The sequence below is a fragment of the Apis florea genome, unplaced genomic scaffold, assembly GCF_048593485.1.
Source record: "Apis florea isolate Af1SG1 unplaced genomic scaffold, ASM4859348v1 contig_2350_pilon, whole genome shotgun sequence".
Classification (NCBI taxonomy): Eukaryota; Metazoa; Arthropoda; class Insecta; order Hymenoptera; family Apidae; genus Apis; species Apis florea.
Window position 1 is genome coordinate 1,876,171 of NW_028256565.1, and position 17,912 is coordinate 1,894,082.

At 20.8% G+C, this 17,912-nt stretch overlaps 3 protein-coding genes across 4 annotated transcripts; 2 read left to right on the forward strand and 1 right to left on the reverse strand.

Moving 5' to 3' along the window:
- The first annotated feature begins 1,562 nt into the window (after positions 1-1,562).
- msps (msps cytoskeleton-associated protein 5) lies at positions 1,563-13,424 on the forward strand. 2 transcript variants are annotated; one of them, XM_003696527.4, is made up of 32 exons: positions 1,563-1,806; positions 2,621-2,688; positions 2,780-2,973; positions 3,164-3,370; positions 3,450-3,569; positions 3,655-3,830; positions 3,909-4,132; positions 4,238-4,432; positions 4,668-4,848; positions 4,918-5,030; positions 5,140-5,350; positions 5,420-5,583; positions 5,668-5,819; positions 5,921-6,139; positions 6,274-6,457; positions 6,598-6,801; positions 6,865-7,869; positions 7,983-8,186; positions 8,278-8,413; positions 8,485-8,678; positions 8,757-8,974; positions 9,218-9,343; positions 9,711-9,884; positions 10,152-10,323; positions 10,390-10,548; positions 10,614-10,801; positions 10,913-11,075; positions 11,164-11,337; positions 11,433-11,582; positions 11,680-11,854; positions 11,918-12,061; positions 12,720-13,424. In XM_003696527.4, exons 2-31 carry the CDS (start codon positions 2,632-2,634, stop codon positions 12,034-12,036), a joined length of 5,958 nt encoding a protein of 1,985 aa, XP_003696575.1. In that variant the 5' UTR covers positions 1,563-1,806; positions 2,621-2,631; the 3' UTR covers positions 12,037-12,061; positions 12,720-13,424. The 2 variants fall into 2 exon arrangements, with proteins under 2 accessions (XP_003696575.1, XP_012346003.1); XM_012490549.3 differs by lacking the exon at positions 9,218-9,343.
- Positions 13,051-16,302, reverse strand: LOC100872192 (putative divalent cation/proton antiporter TMEM165). Its single transcript, XM_003696530.4, has 6 exons — positions 15,800-16,302; positions 15,522-15,723; positions 14,477-14,652; positions 14,166-14,348; positions 13,945-14,050; positions 13,051-13,790 (listed from the first exon to the last, which is right to left on the reverse strand). The coding sequence occupies exons 1-6, from the start codon at positions 15,935-15,937 to the stop codon at positions 13,714-13,716; spliced, it is 882 nt and encodes a 293-aa protein (XP_003696578.4). The 5' UTR covers positions 15,938-16,302; the 3' UTR covers positions 13,051-13,713.
- A 486-nt stretch (positions 16,303-16,788) lies between these two features.
- On the forward strand, positions 16,789-17,667 carry LOC105736312 (uncharacterized). The gene is made up of 2 exons (XM_012490284.3): positions 16,789-17,143; positions 17,213-17,667. The coding sequence occupies exons 1-2, from the start codon at positions 17,117-17,119 to the stop codon at positions 17,624-17,626; spliced, it is 441 nt and encodes a 146-aa protein (XP_012345738.3). The 5' UTR covers positions 16,789-17,116; the 3' UTR covers positions 17,627-17,667.
- The last annotated feature ends 245 nt before the right edge of the window (positions 17,668-17,912 follow it).

Sequence of the window (17,912 nt, forward strand, 5' to 3'; positions counted from 1 at the left end):
TGTATTGATACTAATTATATAAAAATTAGCAATTATTCTGAAATCAAAAGTAATGTATTAATTTATTTAATGTTATATATATTACATGTTTCAGCATAAAAGAATATCATTGTATTTATATACATTTTATAGATTCAGCTAAGTTTTTATTATCATATAAGTATTACTATAGGTTATAAATGTACCATTGACATAATATTTCAAATAAATTATTGTTACGCTTAACATAAATTTTCTTTATTGGTAATATGCTAGAACAATTTATTATTTCATATTTATAATTTAATAATATATTTAATAAATTTACTTTAATAAAATACTTTATATAAAATAAATATATATTAAAAAATTTATTTAATTTTTAATTTTAATATAATATTATAACTAGAAAATAAAATTTATTGTTGCATTTAATTATAATTAAAAAACCAAATATTCAAATAATTATAAGAAAATGTTATCTTAGATATTTATTAATATTATTAATATATTAGAAACATTATATATTATTATTAATTATAAATATGTATCCAATATAAGCTATTAGGAATATAGTTAGATTTAATTTTCATAACAGATATATAATATAAACATATATATTTTATAAAAATATATATATTATATATGCAATTCAATATGTGTATCAACGCGTGCGCGCGCGCGTACACGTGCAATATATATATTATGTGTATTTATAACCACTCTATGATATGTGAAATTTATATTAATTTAATAACGATATTATTAAAAATAATTATAAAACAATATTATATTAACAATATTATAAGTTATTAAGTAATTTATGAAAATATATTGAAATTTGTAAAATATTTAGATATAACAATATATATATGATATATATATATGAATATATAGTATATATACTATCTAACTATATATATACTATATACTATATAATATTTTGCCTATAGAATTTTTATAAAATCTTTATTTTTAATATAATATATTGACATTTTAGATTAAGTTGAATGAATAAAATAATTAATAATTAATTTTTATTTAATGTTTAAGTAAGTATTATTATTATCATAATTATGAAAATAGAAGATTTTATAATCTATGTTTATTTTTATATTGTTAAATGTTTAGGATTGTAGTAATAAAATATAATAATATATGCCAATAAAAATATTGTAACTACTTTTATAACGAGTGAATTTACAAGTCAATAATGCAAAGTAAAATTAAATACATATATGATTATATGTGTATATATGAATATTTTGAAGAATGTATTATGTATTCATAAATACATATATAATTAAAAAATATTTTAATATTATTATTTAATAAATATTTATATTATATTTATATTATTTATATTATTTATATTAAAATATTTTAATTTTTTTTATGAAATTAGAAATAAAAGAAAAAAATTCTAAATTGTAAATCTTAATATATAATTATTTAGCACTATCTGAGAATATGTGAAATTAAAGAATTTTTATATTGCAAAACGAGGTTAAAAGAATGAAGCATAAGATTCAGAACAAAAGAAATTGGCTTTTAGTACCATCTATCGACAGAAGTAACAAACTGCAACATTGACCGGGTTCAGAAATTCGTAGTTTCGAAAGATATAGTTGTCTTTTTGTTTGCTTTTAGCTTGACGGTTGTAGAGAGAACTTACATTTGAAAATTAAATGTAAACGATTTAACGGCCACTGAAAGGTCATAACAGACCTTACAGTTTGGTTACGTGAATATTTCGAATGAACTGAATCAACATTTTTCTAAGAACGTTCTGTCAAAAGATATTCTTCTATATCTTCGTTTTATAAGGTAGGTCCGAATTTTTAATGACGAATCCTTACGAAGAATACGCTTTGTTGTATATCTCTTATAAAAAATAAGATTTTTTATATTTTATGGTTTATTTTATTAATATAAAATATGATATATGAAGATAAATTAATATTTGCTTCGTTATATATGAAATATGTAAATTATTAAAATTAAAATATATTATTGTGCAATAAATTTATTTACAGCAAACGACATCTTTGAGTTATAATTTTAATTTTTATATATAAAATTTAATTGTTATCAATTATTTTAAATATTTTACGAAAAATATATAAATAAGATTATAATTTTTAATTTTTTATTTTATATGTTAATATTAAGACTTGAGTAATTCAATCTAGTTTTTATTATTATTATTATATTTTTTTTATCTTATATTTATGAATAAGAATAAAATATTTATTAAAATATATTTATATATCAACAGAAATTATACTATGCTTATGTATTTTATTTTTTTAAAAATATTGACTATTGAAAGTCTATTTCACATATTGATTATATACATATTCATAATATATATTTTATTCTAATTTCTGCAATTATAAGTTGTATAAAATTGAATCTAAATATTTTATATATTCTTTGCAAATTGTATGAAATTATATTAATTATTATTTATAAAAAAATTATATAATGTTATAAATGTTCATTGCAAATAATTTTATCATTAATATTTTTGATAAGATATATAGTTGTATTTATAAAATATTGAAAATAGATTTAATTAGATTAAAAGATTAGATTAAAGAAAAAATAAAATTAAAAAATGTAGAAACTCTTTTTGTAGATTTTAAAACAATGGAACAAGACACAGAATATATTAAACTACCATTAGAGGAAAGATGTGTGCATAAGGTAATATATTCTTCTTGATATAATTTAATGTTTAATTTAGTAAAGATTTCTTAAATTATTTTTTTAATATTATTTAATATTATTTATATAGTTATGGCGGGCACGTTTACATGGATATAAAGAATGTGTAAATACATTCCAATGTATTGATGATGAAAAGTCTCCAGAGTGGAATAAATTTTTAGGATATATCAAAAAATTTGTGATAGATAGTAATGCAGCTGCTCAAGAAAAAGGATTAGAAGCAGCATTAGCTTTCATTGAAAATGCTGCAGTAGCAGGAAAGTATGTATTTTATTAAATTAAATACATATATACATAAATATATAATTTATAGTTCTATTTATTTTCTATTTCTTTATAAAATGTTATATTGAAAACTTTTTAATATATTTTTGTGTATATTAAAATATATATATATATATATATATATATTGATAGTTTTAATAAAATTATACAAATCATAATTTTATAGAACTGTTGGAGAAGTTATGAATGGAATAGTTACTAAATGTATTGCTGCTCCTAAAGTCAAAACAAAAGAATTGGCAGTACAAATAACACTGATGTATATAGAAATTGAAAAACATGAAGCTGTACAAGAAGAATTACTAAAAGGAACAGAAGCAAAGAATCCAAAAATTGTAGCTGCATGTATTTCAACTTTAACATTGGCTTTAAGGTAATTATATATTTTATTAGTAACATATAAAAAAAATTAGCTCAATATAATAATCCACTCATTTTTTTAAATTTTTTAGGCAATTTGGACCAAAAGTGATTAATATAAAGCCTTTAATAAAGAAAATACCTGGTTTTCTTGAAGATAGAGATAAAACTGTTAGGGAAGAAGGAAAATTCATGGTTGTTGAAATTTATAGGTATTTTAATTTTATTTATTTTTTTTTAATATTATGTATTATATAATATATGGTAACGAAAATTCAATTATTTTACAATATTTAGATGGATAGGTGCTCCTTTAAAACAACAATTAAATACATTAAAACCAGTGCAAATTACAGAATTGGAAGCAGAATTTAATAATTTAAAAGAAGAAAAAGTTGTACCTATTCGATTTTTGAAATCGCAAAAACCAAAAGCAATATGTATTACAGATTCAACAAGTGATATTGGTGAAGGTAAATAATCTAAAAATTATAATCTTATATATGTAATTTTAATGTTTCTATTTTTAATTGAAAATTTTTATATTTAAGAGGGCAAAGATGATGGTGATGGTGGTTGTGTTCCGGAAATTGATCCTTATGAATTGTTAGAACCTATTGATATACTTTCTAAACTTCCAAAAGATTTTTATGAGAAACTTGAAGCTAAAAAATGGCAAGAACGAAAAGAAGCTTTAGAAGCTTTAGATGTTTTGGTAAAACATCCTAAATTGGAAAATGGTGATTATGGAGATCTAGTAAGAGCTTTGAAAAAAGTATGTATCTATTTTACTATTCTCTATTATTATTATATTATTATTAAATATTATTAATACTATTAAATATTATTTTTTTTATTTTTAAATATTATTTTTAAATAGATTATATCCAAAGATACTAATGTATTAGTAGTTGCATTGGCTGGAAAATGTTTGGCAGGATTAGCAGCTGGTCTTAAGAAACGATTTCAACCTTATGCAATAGCATGTCTTTCATCAATTTTGGAAAAATTTCGTGAAAAGAAACAAAATGTTGTACAAGCACTTAGAGAAGCTGCTGATGCTATTTTTCTTAGTGTAAGTATAAATACATATAGGTTCCATGTTTCCAATTTTATTTTAATAAACACTATAAGTATCACCAATTCAAACTGATATTGATATATTATCAAATTTTATATAGATTTAATTTTGTAGTTTTGTTTAATTCATATATTTATTTTTTATAATTTGTATAATATTTATAATTCAAATATTTCATATTTATATTCTATATAAGATTGATAAATAATATATTTTATATATCTATTAGGTTTCTATTGATGTTATATTAGAAGACACACTTGCAGCATTAGAAAACAAAAATCCTGCAGTAAAAGCTGAAACAGCTATTTATTTAGCAAGATGTTTCTCTCGCACACCACCACCAACTTTAAATAAAAAATTATTAAAAGCTTATACTAGTGTACTTTTAAAAACTTTAAATGAACCAGGTACATTTTGAAATCAATATTTCATTAATGTTTATTTATATTTACAATTTTTAAACTTGTTTATTTTAGATCCAACTGTACGAGATAGTTCTGCAGAGGCCCTTGGTACAGCCATGAAATTAATTGGTGAAAAATCTATGATGCCATTTCTTACGGATATAGATAATTTAAAAATGACTAAGGTTAATTTAGAAATTTATTATAACAAAATTTTCAGTTATTATTATATAAAAAAAATAATTAGATTTTTTATTTAAATTTTATTGCTATATATTTATTTTCTTTTATTAGATAAAAGAATGTGCAGAAAAAGCTGTAATACATGTTAAAATTCCTAATACATCAAAAGTAATCACGGAAAGACCAAATACTGCACCAAATAAAATTGAATCAATAGAAAAAATTAAAGAATCAGAATCAAAAACTACAAAAAAACCTAATAATAATACAATTAAAAAACTTCCTTCTAAAAAACCATCTGCTTCGTCTTTAACCAATTTAGGTAAACAAATATGGTAAATAAAATTTACAATTTTAATAAGTATTATTTAATTTTTATTATTTATTTCAGCTGTTTCTAAAAAGTCATCTGCTACTAAAATTCAAACAGAAAAAAATTATAGTGTTGAAGAGATAGAAGAATTAGCTCTTCAATTATTACCAGGTGATATCCTTACTGGTCTTGTTGATAGTAATTGGAAAGCTCGATTAACTGCAGTTGAACAACTATTAGAGGTACTTGAAATATTATATAATTTAGTAATAGATTTATACTTTTGTAATAAATATTAATTAACAAGAAATGTAATATTATTTTAGTTTGTAAAACAAATAGATCCAACGGAAATACCTATACAAGTTATTGTACGAACTTTAGCAAAAAAACCAGGTTTTAAAGATACAAATTTTCAAGTTTTAAAATTACGACTAGAAATAGTAAAGTTTTTGGCAGAAAATTTTCCATTTTCAACGTAAGATAATTCGTATATTATATTAAAATTTACATATTATGCTTTCTTTATATATTATGTTTTATACTTCTTGCATATAACATATTTATATTTCTTTATAGTACTATTTGTGAATATTGTATTATGGATATAACTGAAAAATTAGGAGATGCAAAAAATAGTGCAATTGCTGGTGAAACTCTTTTAACTATAGCAGAAGCAACAAGTTTAGAATATGTAGCACATGAAGTAATAACATTTGCTTTTAATCAAAAGAATCCTAAAGTTCAACAAGAAACATTAGCATTGTTATGTCGAGGTCTTATAGAATTTGGTTGTGTGTAAGTAATAATTTATTTAATATAATATTTTTCTATATATAATATATTTATTTAAATATATATATATATATATATATATATACACAGTAAATACAATAATAAAATTTAGTACATGTATACGTTATATGTTTTAGTATCAATGTTAAATCTTTAATGGAAAATATAAAAAAAGCAGTTGCAGCAACAAATCCTGGTGTTCGAACTTCAGCAATTACATTATTAGGTATATTATATTTATTTATGGGCAAACCATTACTTATATTTTTTGAAAATGAAAAACCAGTTTTGCGTCAACAAATTGAACAAGAATGTGAAAAGGTAAATCTATAATAAATTATTATTTGCTCAATATATATTATATAATATTATTTTATATGAATTAATATTATGTTCATAATAATAACAATATTATATTTTTATATATGAGCTTATATTCAATAATGTAAATTATATTTTAGCATAATGGTGAGACACCACCTATACCAATTCGTGGAATAAAGAACAAAAAGGATAAAATAAGTGATGATGATGATGATATAGAAATTGATAAAAAATCTAGTAGTAACAGTGAAATTGATATTAATAATCTTATTCCACGTGTTGATATTAGTAATCAAATTACAGAAGGACTTCTTAATGAATTATCTGATAAAAATTGGAAGGTAGATATTATATTTTAAAATGTGCAATTATTTTATAATTTAAATAATTTTTATTTAAATTAGGTACGAAATGAAGGTTTACAAAAAATAAATACTATTATATCTGAGGCAAAATTTATAAAAAATTCTATTGGTGATTTACCTCAAGGTTTGGCATTACGTTTAGTTGATAGCAATAGTAAAATAGCTCAATCAACTTTAGGCATATGTCAAGCTTTAGCTGTTGCAATGGGTTCTTCAGCAAAACAACATATTCGAGTTCTTTTCCCTGGTTTTATACAATGTTTAGGGGATAATAAAAATTGGATTAGAACTGCAGCTATTTCTTGCATAAATACATGGGGAGATCAATGTGGTTACAAAGAATTTTTTGATGGTGAAATGATTGGAGATGCTTTGAAATCTGGATCTCCAATACTTAGAGCTGAAGTTTGGAATTGGTTAGCACAAAAATTACCGTTGATTCCTGTAAAACAAATAGCAAAAGAAGAACTTCTTGTATGTCTTCCATATTTGTATAATAATTTAGAAGATCGTAATTCTGATGTGCGGAAAAATGCTCAAGAAGCAGTTTTAGGATTTATGATTCATCTATCTTATGAAGTAATGGCTAGAAATACAGAAAAATTAAAACCAGGATCACGAACTGTAGTACTTGCTGCATTAGATAAATGTCGACCAAATTTGCCTATCAAACCTCTACCGAAAAAACAAGCACCAAAGGAAAATAATCAGAAAATTGTTAAAAGTGCTGGAGCTTTGAAAGCTGCAAAAGCAGTAGTAAAACCTAAACAAAATCAATCAAGATCAAAGCCTAGTAGTGCTCGTAAAAAAGATGATGATATAGATACTAGTCCTTTATTGGCTATTAATAATTTGAAACATCAAAGATTAATTGATGAACAAAAATTAAAAGTTTTGAAATGGAATTTTACAACACCAAGGGAAGAATTTGTTGAACTTTTAAAAGAACTCATGACTGCTGCAAATGTGAATAAAACTTTATTAGCAAATATGTTTCATTCAGATTTTCGATATCATCTTAAGGCAATTGAGGCATTGACTGAGGTAATTATTTTATATATTTATTATATTAAATCTTTCATTAAATTATTATTATAAATATAAACTTTCTATTATAATATTTTTTATATTTGTAACAATATTTAATATAATTCTAGGATTTGCCTGATAATAGCAAAGCATTGGTTTCGAATTTGGATCTTATACTTAAATGGTTGACATTGAGATTCTTTGATACTAATCCTTCAGTATTATTAAAAGGTTTAGAATATTTGCGAATGGTATTTAATTTATTAATAGAAAACCAATATCATATGTTTGAAAATGAAGCTGCATCCTTTATTCCATATCTTATTATCAAAGTAAATTATTTCATATTATTTCAACAATATTATTATTTTATTATTTGTTTATTAACATATATTTATCTCTCTATATATAATATTTATCTAGATTGGTGATCCAAAAGATGCAGTACGTAATGGAGTACGTGCATTATTTAAACAAATAGCATTAGTATATCCAGTAAGCAAATTATTTTCTTATGTAATGGAAGGCTTAAAATCTAAAAATGCTCGACAAAGAACAGGTAAATAATAAGTAAAAAAAAAAATATAAATAATGCTAAATAAATACTAAATAAGTTACGTTTGTGTTTAGAATGTTTAGATCAACTTGGTTCTCTTATTGAAAATTATGGATTATCTGTTTGTCAACCATCTACATCTGTAGCACTAAAAGAAATTGCAAAACAAATCGCAGATCGTGATAATTCTGTTAGAAATGCTGCTTTAAATTGTATTGTTCAAGCATACTTTCTCCAAGGAGAACGAATATATAAGCTCATTGGTCAGGTAATCATTTTTTAACTGATATTTATCTTATAATTTTATATAATTATAATTTTTTTATAATTTAATTTTAATTTTTAGATATCCGAAAAAGATCAATCTTTACTAGATGAACGTATTAAAAGAGCTGCTAAAAATTATCCAGCACCTCATAAATCAGCTTCTACCAATAGACTTTCTGCACCTTCAAATGCAACACCCATTCCTTCTAATGAAGATATTAAAGTAGAATTTGAAGAAGAAAACGAAGAAGAAATACTTGAACCTCAGCCTTCTGAACCATCTCAATCAAATGAATTGTAAGTTTAATATTATATACATATTTTAAAATTTTTATTAACAATTATTATAAAATTATATATTTTATATATTATAATTTCTAGATTATATGTTATATTATATTATACATATATTTAATTGCTTTCAATGTCATTATTATATTACTAATATTAAATATATCAATTTAATATATATTTTTTATAATTATTTTATTTTTTTTATTCATTTATATTTGAATGAATTTGCTTTTAATGATTTTCCAGGCCAACAGAGATTGTAACAACAGAACATATAACAACAGAATCTTATGAAACTAATGAACCTCTTTCAAACATATCATCAGAAATAAATATTTCATCTCCAAATCATCATGAAGATGATACTAAAACGTTTGTGCTTCTTGTGATTTGTTTTCAATATGCTATATGGTGGCGGGTGTATTTTGGGAATAACAAATTGCATGTTTAATTTATTATCTTTTTAATTTAGTAGTGTAAATTTTTTTTTTATTTGATTATTACATATATATATTTATTTTTTCTTTTTAAATTTAATATTTTATGAAAATAATGATCTCATTAATTTTATAAAAAATAGCATATGATGTTTTAAATTTTGTAGTTTGAAATTGGTTCAATATTGTTAAGGTGATGAGATAATTTATTTAATTTAGTATAGTAATGTTAGATTAAAATTATATATAATAAACACCATTAATAAAATTTTATATAACATTTATATAATTTTCATTTTTAGAAATTCTCCAACATCAACACAACCAAAAGTTTCAGGTCCATTTGGACTTGATATGGATTTTTTACGAAAAATTGAGTTAAATGCACCAGTAAAGTATTGTAATCCTGTTCTTCAAGAAATTAATTTAACAGATTTAGATGAAAATCCCAACACGATAAGTTTACATAAAGTACCGTAAGTATTTACTATTATTTTTTCACAATAATTGTTTATATTTTCTAAAAAATTAGATTTTTTAAAAAAATAAATTTAATTCGCAATTTTTTTTATTTTGTATTTTTATATTAAAAATGAAGATTAATTAATTCTATTTATAATTATTGTTGAAAAATATAAAAATAAATGTAATAATCTAAAAAAATTAATATTATTTTCAAATGATAAGTAAAATAAGTTATTTGAAATATTAGATTTTGATAAATTTTTGTTAAATTTTTTCAGAGTGATTCCTCTATCTCCTCCAAAATTGTTAGTATCAAAATCTGCATCAATGGCGCAACAGCAATTGAATACTACTAATATAAGTAAAGAAGATAGCCTTGAACGTAAAATTCTTGCAATGGCTAGTTTAGATTTAGCTGTTGCAATACAGTCAATGAATAGCATAGACAATGTTCGTATTTAAAATATATATTTTTATATTAAATTATCATATTTATAACCTTCAATTATTTTATAGTTGATAAAATCTCACCAAATTTTGAGTTTGCAATCAAAAGAAGATAAATTTATTGGCTCGATAAATATGCAATTAAAACTTTTACAAACTTATCCTTTACAACAAGGAGGCACAGATATACCTAAAGGTTTTAGAAATACATTTATGGTTTTATTAGCGGTAAGAATTAATTTATATAATAGATATTAAATAACAGAAAATATAAAATATATTTGTGTTTATAGTTTTATGATACTGGAATTCTGGGAAAGAATGTTCCATTAATACATTTAAAAGAACTTGTGGATCAAATGATCAGTTTTTTAGCAGAGAACAAATTAAATCATTTACATCAAGCAGACTCATATCTTCGTATAGTTAATATTATTATTTGTAAAATAATAGATAATTCAAATCATACTACTATTATATGGTAATTTAAAAAATTTTGTTTATTAATATTAGAACTGATATATATTTAACAATATATTTTCATATTCAAATTAAAAAATTAATTAATTTTTTTTATTTCTTTAATAATAAGCGTATTAATAAAATTACTTCATGGATGTGCTGAATCAGTTGCTCCATCTAAGTATGAAGAACTAGTAATGAAGTGTTTATGGAAAATAGTAAAAACAATTCCTAATTGGGCTGCAGATTTAGATTATGACAGTATTCTTTTAGAAGTACATCGATTCCTTAAGGTAATTATATTTTTTTATGAATAAAATAAACATATATTTATGAATAGTATTCATGATAATCAAGTTATTTAAAAATATTTTTTTATAGGATTATCCAAGTATATGGTGGAAAAAACGAAAATCTGATACTCCATTACGTACAATTAAAACAATTCTTCATAGTATGACTCGCGTAAAAGGCAGTACAATACTTAGTCACTTAACACGAATAAATAATACAAATGAATCAGAATTGCATTCCTATCTTATCAGACTAATTACGGTTAGTTTATTAGATAGATATTGTAAGATTTATAAGATTTAATATCTTATAAAAAGTATAATAAAGTTTAAATTTCTTATAATAATGTTTAATAGACATTTAAACCAGATGAAATTAATAGTAATCCCAAATCGATTGTAAAATCCAGTAGCACTGGAAAAACTCAAGAACATTTATCAAAATTCACGCATCAACAGTTATCTGAAATATTTAAAAAGATTGGATCTAAAGAACATACACAAGAAGTATGTATTATCAATATTTTAGATATTATTCAATGGTTAACATTTTTCTATTTTTAATACTTATATTTATTTATTATTTATATATTTTGATATATAGGGTTTAATGCAACTTTATGATTTTAAACTTCAATATCCTGAGGCGGATGTACAACCTTTTTTGGTGAAGTCGCATCAATTTTTCCAAGATTTTATAGAACAAGGATTAAGAGATATTGATCAAGCACGAAAAAATCAAAATCTTATAACGCAAACTAATAATCAATATTCCACAGGTAATATATATTTAATATGAAATATTATAATTATTATATGCTATATGTAATTATGTGATATAGAAATAGCCGAATCTACTGGTTCTGAAGAAAAAAGCTTAATGGATCCATTACATAGGCTCGAAAAATTTCGAGCATCTGAAGCACAATGTAGAGCTACCGGTCAGCCAAATCCAACATGAATTAACTTCATTTAACATTAATTAAGTAAGGATAATAAAATTTACATATAATATAATACATAATTTATTAAATATTTTAATTTTCAAAAGAATAAGGTAAAATATACAGAACGTTTAAAAAAAGATTTTATATTAAAAAATATATATATATATATATAAACAAATAATTCTTTGTTTTACAATATAATTTTTTTCTTGTTGAGTTAAAAAATTTAGTATACTTAAAATATATCACTAAAAATAATATGATGATCACTAAGAATAATAAATATATAATATATAAATATAAAGCACAGCATATTTAAAAATATATATATACATAAAATACAAATAAAATATAAATAACAGAACACATTTTTAAAAGTAAAATAAATTTTTAATGATTTCTTTTTTTATTGATGTTAATAGTCAGTTATCTATCACAAAGTAATTTTTCTATAATAAATTTTTAAATTTATATTTTTTAACTTATATCTTTATTTATACATTCTGTATGTTGTATATAATAAATATATTTATAAATTATTAAATTATGCATTGTGAAATAAAATTCAAATTAAAAGATTATATTTTCATATTTACATTCTTTTTTTTTTCTATATTTTTTTATTTTATACAAATAATATTGATAATAAATATTATATATATATTATCTATATGAACAAGTAAATTATATTTTACAGGATTGCAGTGCTTAAATAACTGGATTAAGAAACAATAATACATAGAATACAATAATAAGTAAATAGTACATAGATCATGAAGAATAATTGTACCTAATGTACGTAATGTTACACTGTCAGTGCAACATTATCTGTAGCATTTCTTGATTTTCTGAATAGATATACACATACATGTTATAATGCTAATTGCAAGAATTTTATGTGTTAAACTATTAAAATAATTGCGAACATGTTATAATACTCGTATTTCTCAATATTTGAAAATGACAATTATTTTACAGCTGATTTATATATTTCGTTACTTCTTTTAAAATAAATCTACTCATCAATATTTATCGTTAATTCTATATTTATATATAAAAGAAATATTACATGTTTGACATTAATTAAAATTTAATTATATATAAAAATCATGTTTTTCCATATTTATAATCCTAATATATAAATGTGGATTTAATATATTAATTTTTCATAATATACATAAAATAATATAGTATTAGTAAAATAATAATAATGATAATAATAACAAAAATAATAGTAGCAACAGTAATAATAATAATAATAATAACAATAGAACAACAACATGAATAATAATGGTAATTTAACATAAATGTCTTAAAAAATTTCTTGAGAAATTTATGTAATGTAAGTAGATTGTATATATATTCTAACATAAAATATTCAATAAAATAGCTTATAACAATATTACTTATTATTTTTACACTATATTTATACATTGTTGTTTAATATTTGATATATTGTATCATTTAATCTTACAATAATTTTATTCACATTATTAATTATTTATATCAATATAATTTCAAACATAATGTACAAAATATATACATAAGTACTTTTTAGAAATAAAATTTAGTGTACATTATGATTTTTACTATTTCATAACAGTCTGTACACAAATAGAAAAAGTATGTACATTATCTTATAGCAAAATATATTTCATGACATATAGCTACATAAATACTGTATATTGTTTTCATACATCTTCTGTAGGACTAATAAAAAGTGCTGTTAAAGCAAATAGTAGAAATACCAATCCACCAATTATGGTCACTAAGAATAATAAAAATATTTTCAATTATTTTTTTTTTTTGTTTCATTATTATACGTTAATATTTAATGATTTGTATTTATATGTATCTAGATTATATAATTTAAAAATTTTTTTGATAATATCAATTTTTTTAATATAAAAAGAATATTTTACCTGTTCTCACTGAAATTTTTTGAGCTATCATTCGTCCTCCTAATACTGCCAATCCTGTGCAAAATGAGTGTCCCAATATTCCACCTATTACAACTCCATAAACATCCTAAAAATAATAAATTTTTATATATTTTTTTATATAAATTTATCCAAAATTTTTTTATGATTCTAGAATAATAAATATTACAATGTTACAAATATTAAATATAAATATCATTAACCTCTCTTGCTGCAAGTATAATAGTTGTAAGTTGTGAACGATCACCCCATTCTGCAAGAAATGTTAACGTAAATGCTTGAAGAAATATCCTAGATAGGAGCATCAGTGCACTAATTTTTGTTGCTTTCCTTATAACACCAGTTTCTGGATCTTGTACTAAAGTGCTTCCTGTTTCTTTTTCATACTGAAAGTGATGATATTTAAAAATTATTTAATTCCTGCAAAAATGTTAAAGAAATAGTTTCAAAACACTTATACTATAAAATCTAATGAAAAATTCTTTGAAACTATTTATATTTTTAATATTCATACCTCATCTTCTCGTTTTCTTAAGTCTGATTGTACTTCTTCTAATTCCTCTTGTCCTTCAGTTGCAGACATTTTATAACCATCTCGTAACATTTTTAAGCCAAATAAAGCAAAAAGTGCAGTAGAAATATAATATGTATAAACACTAGGAATTATGGTTGCAGCATATCCAAAAATTACTGAAGGTTAAAAAAACATAGTTGTTATAATTTTAATATAAAAATAAATAATTATAAATGAATATCTCTCAAATCAAATAAACAATTAGAAAGATTATTTATTAAAAAATTTTTCATTTTGTTCTCTCCTTTTATTAGATTTTCTATTATTTTATATTATAATTATAATATATGATATATTTTTTTATCATTTACCATTATATCATTTAAAAATATTATTACATATATATTAACATAGTAGTTAACTTATAATACAATGTTTTTTAAGATTACAAATTGCAATGATTCTATTTAATTATTTTAATTCTATATAAAAAATATTTATAAATTAATATTCATTTATAATAATCATTATATTATTTATTTTATTCATATATTTGGAAAAAATATTTTTGAAATTTGAAAATTATTTCAGAAAAGAATCAGCATTTAAAAATAAATGAAAAAATATTATATACATTATATTAATTTTATTTTTTAAAATAAAATAATTTTCTTAAAAATTTCACGAATATATATATATATATATCATGAATATTCCTTTAATTTATTTATATTCATTACTGATAAACATTGCTGATTATAATCAAAGCTCATAATAATATTACTAAATTTAGTAGCAATCACAATGATTCTCATAAAATTTAATATATACAGAATATAGAAGTTTATTATATTTCATAACCAAAGTAAAATAGAATATTTTATATGAATTTTTTTAATTATTTTTAAATGCTAAGTTTATTTTTTAAATGAATTTTTCTACATATAATATATGTATATATAGCATATGTATTACTCTGTGTGTGTTATGTGTGTATGTGCTACAAACTGTTTTATAAGAATTATATATTTATATATAATAATACCTGAAAGAAGAGTCATTAAAGCTAAAGCACTAATTGCTCCTATAAAAACTGTTAATCTTGGATGTTTCATTGCCATAATAGCAGCAATAAAGAAAGTTTTGTCTCCCAACTCAGAAACAACGATGACAGATAAAGATGCTACAAATGCATGTAGAAAACCAAGGTTATCCTTGGTTTGTGATGGTATTGCATTTTCAGGTTTCTAATATATATTATGAATATTAATATATGAGTAAATATATATTATTTAATACAAAATAATTAAATTAAATACTTACCACAGATGTCATTATCATTTGAAATCTACCATCATATATTGGTTCACTTTCACCTAATACTATAGATAAAAAAAAATAGTTTATTGCACATATATACAAAAAATATTCATTTATTATTAAAAATCGGTTAAAGCTCATTGTTTTTAGTTTATATTGATAATACTGAGGGCTTTAACTATAGTTATTTTGTACTGAAGACGTATCAAAGCATCTAATACACACACCGAAGTGTGGATACATGTACTGTTTTTAATGTTCCACAATGCAGATTCTATATCATAAAATTTAGATAATATTCACAATAAACATTTAATGCTTTGAAAATTAATCATCTACACACAAAAATATTTAATATAAAAATACTATAAATTTAATTTATTTCGTGTAAATTAATATCTAAACTCATTAAACTTTTAAAAGATTTAATTTACAATTTTGAAAATATTTATTCCATGAAATATGTCTATAATTGAAAGATCACCACAGTTAGGAATACTTAAAATATATAATCATGCTAGATGTCACTGAATAATAATGTCATTTTGAGAATTTATTATTTTTTAAATGGATTTATAAAAAAGATAAATTTAAAAAATTATATATCAATACAAATTTAATAATTACAGAAAAATTCTTTTAATATTTATTATATATTTTATAACGCTCTCTATAAATTTTAATTTTGAAAACATTTTTAGGTACTAACTGTATATTTATTTTTATATATCAATCTTTAATTATATATATTTTAGAAAAGTATATTGCTAATATTTGATATGTTTATATATGTTCTAATTATTTTATATAAATTAATAATTTTATTTGCAATTATAGTTTTAAATATAAATCATAATAAAAGTAAATAATTCAGTAATAATGTTTAGATTTATATCTATTATTAAAATTACTTAAAAATTAATAATTTTGGTTATTTATATTCTCCACGATTTTATAGTATATTTGCTTTTTTCATTAGATTGAATGGATTATGAATAGAATCATTATGGCAGTTGAAATAATCTCTAAACATTTCAATTTTACATACGTATAATTTTTAATCCTAAATGAATTTTTAATATTAATATTATTTATTATATTCTACTTGTCAAATGTTTTTGGAAATTGTAAAAATTTGTCTTATAAATTTTTGAAGAATTATTTTAATTAATATAATTAAATGTACATAAATAGTATAATTATATGTACATTATTTATCATTTATATAAGTTTCAAAACTTTTATTTTATTGAAATTGCATATTAACTATAACTAATATATAAACTATATTATATTAACTAGTAAAAAATAAAATATAAAATGCAGAAGATAAAAAAAGCAAAAGTGGTATGTAACAATAAAATTTTCTAATATAAGTCCAAAATTATTGATGAAAAAAAAATATATTATTTATAGAATCAAGCTATTGAAATACTTTGGTTAAATAAAAAAGATGGATCGAAAAAAAAGATAAAAATGGAAAAGATAAAAAAATTACAGAATGTTGATACTCAATGTAAAATCATACATTATTATAAAAAGAGTGAAAGACAATATCCAATAAGTTTTTCAAGGCACAGAATTCTCTCTGAAATAAAATCATATATAAATAAAAAGGATTGGATTAAAGCTAAAAATTTATTTTTATTATTACTTGAGTCTTCAATTGATATTGAACCATTAATATGGCGTTATAGTTTTATACTTACATTATATAGTAATATTGATAATTTATCTAATATTTTTCAATTTTTCAATATGTGTATTGGTAATCTACATTCCGATAAAAATATGATATTAAAAAATATATTGTTATTACAACATAAATAACATTTCTTCTTATACGAAATAAAATATTTCATTGAAATCTATCTTTATTTTCATAATCTCTATCAAAATACTTAAAAATAAATTTTTAATTTAACAATTAAAATTCATCTGTAATAATATATATATATATATATATATATTATATTATATATTATTTTATATAATAGCAATCATATAATAATAAAAATTACAATTGGTATTGCATTAAATAATTTAATATTTTGCTATGCATTAATATTCGAATGCATTTCACATGCTTTTTAACATATGTGTCATTAATTTTTAA

Bases quoted from the DNA above. Each gene is read 5' to 3' on its own strand.
- msps (XM_003696527.4), top strand. From the start codon at position 2,632: ATGGAACAAGACACAGAATATATTAAACTACCATTAGAGGAAAGATGT. The intron at 5,820-5,920 runs GTAAGATAATTC...ATTTCTTTATAG, and splicing joins GAAAATTTTCCATTTTCAAC to TACTATTTGTGAATATTGTA. The intron at 9,885-10,151 runs GTAAGTATTTAC...AAATTTTTTCAG, and splicing joins ATAAGTTTACATAAAGTACC to AGTGATTCCTCTATCTCCTC.
- LOC100872192 (XM_003696530.4), bottom strand. From the start codon at position 15,937: ATGAGCTTTAACCGATTTTTAATAATAAATGAATATTTTTTGTATATA. The intron at 14,349-14,476 runs GTATGAATATTA...CATCACTTTCAG, and splicing joins TAAGAAAACGAGAAGATGAG to TATGAAAAAGAAACAGGAAG. The intron at 14,051-14,165 runs GTTAATGATATT...TATTATTTTTAG, and splicing joins TTATACTTGCAGCAAGAGAG to GATGTTTATGGAGTTGTAAT.
- LOC105736312 (XM_012490284.3), top strand. From the start codon at position 17,117: ATGCAGAAGATAAAAAAAGCAAAAGTG. The intron at 17,144-17,212 runs GTATGTAACAAT...TATTATTTATAG, and splicing joins AGATAAAAAAAGCAAAAGTG to AATCAAGCTATTGAAATACT.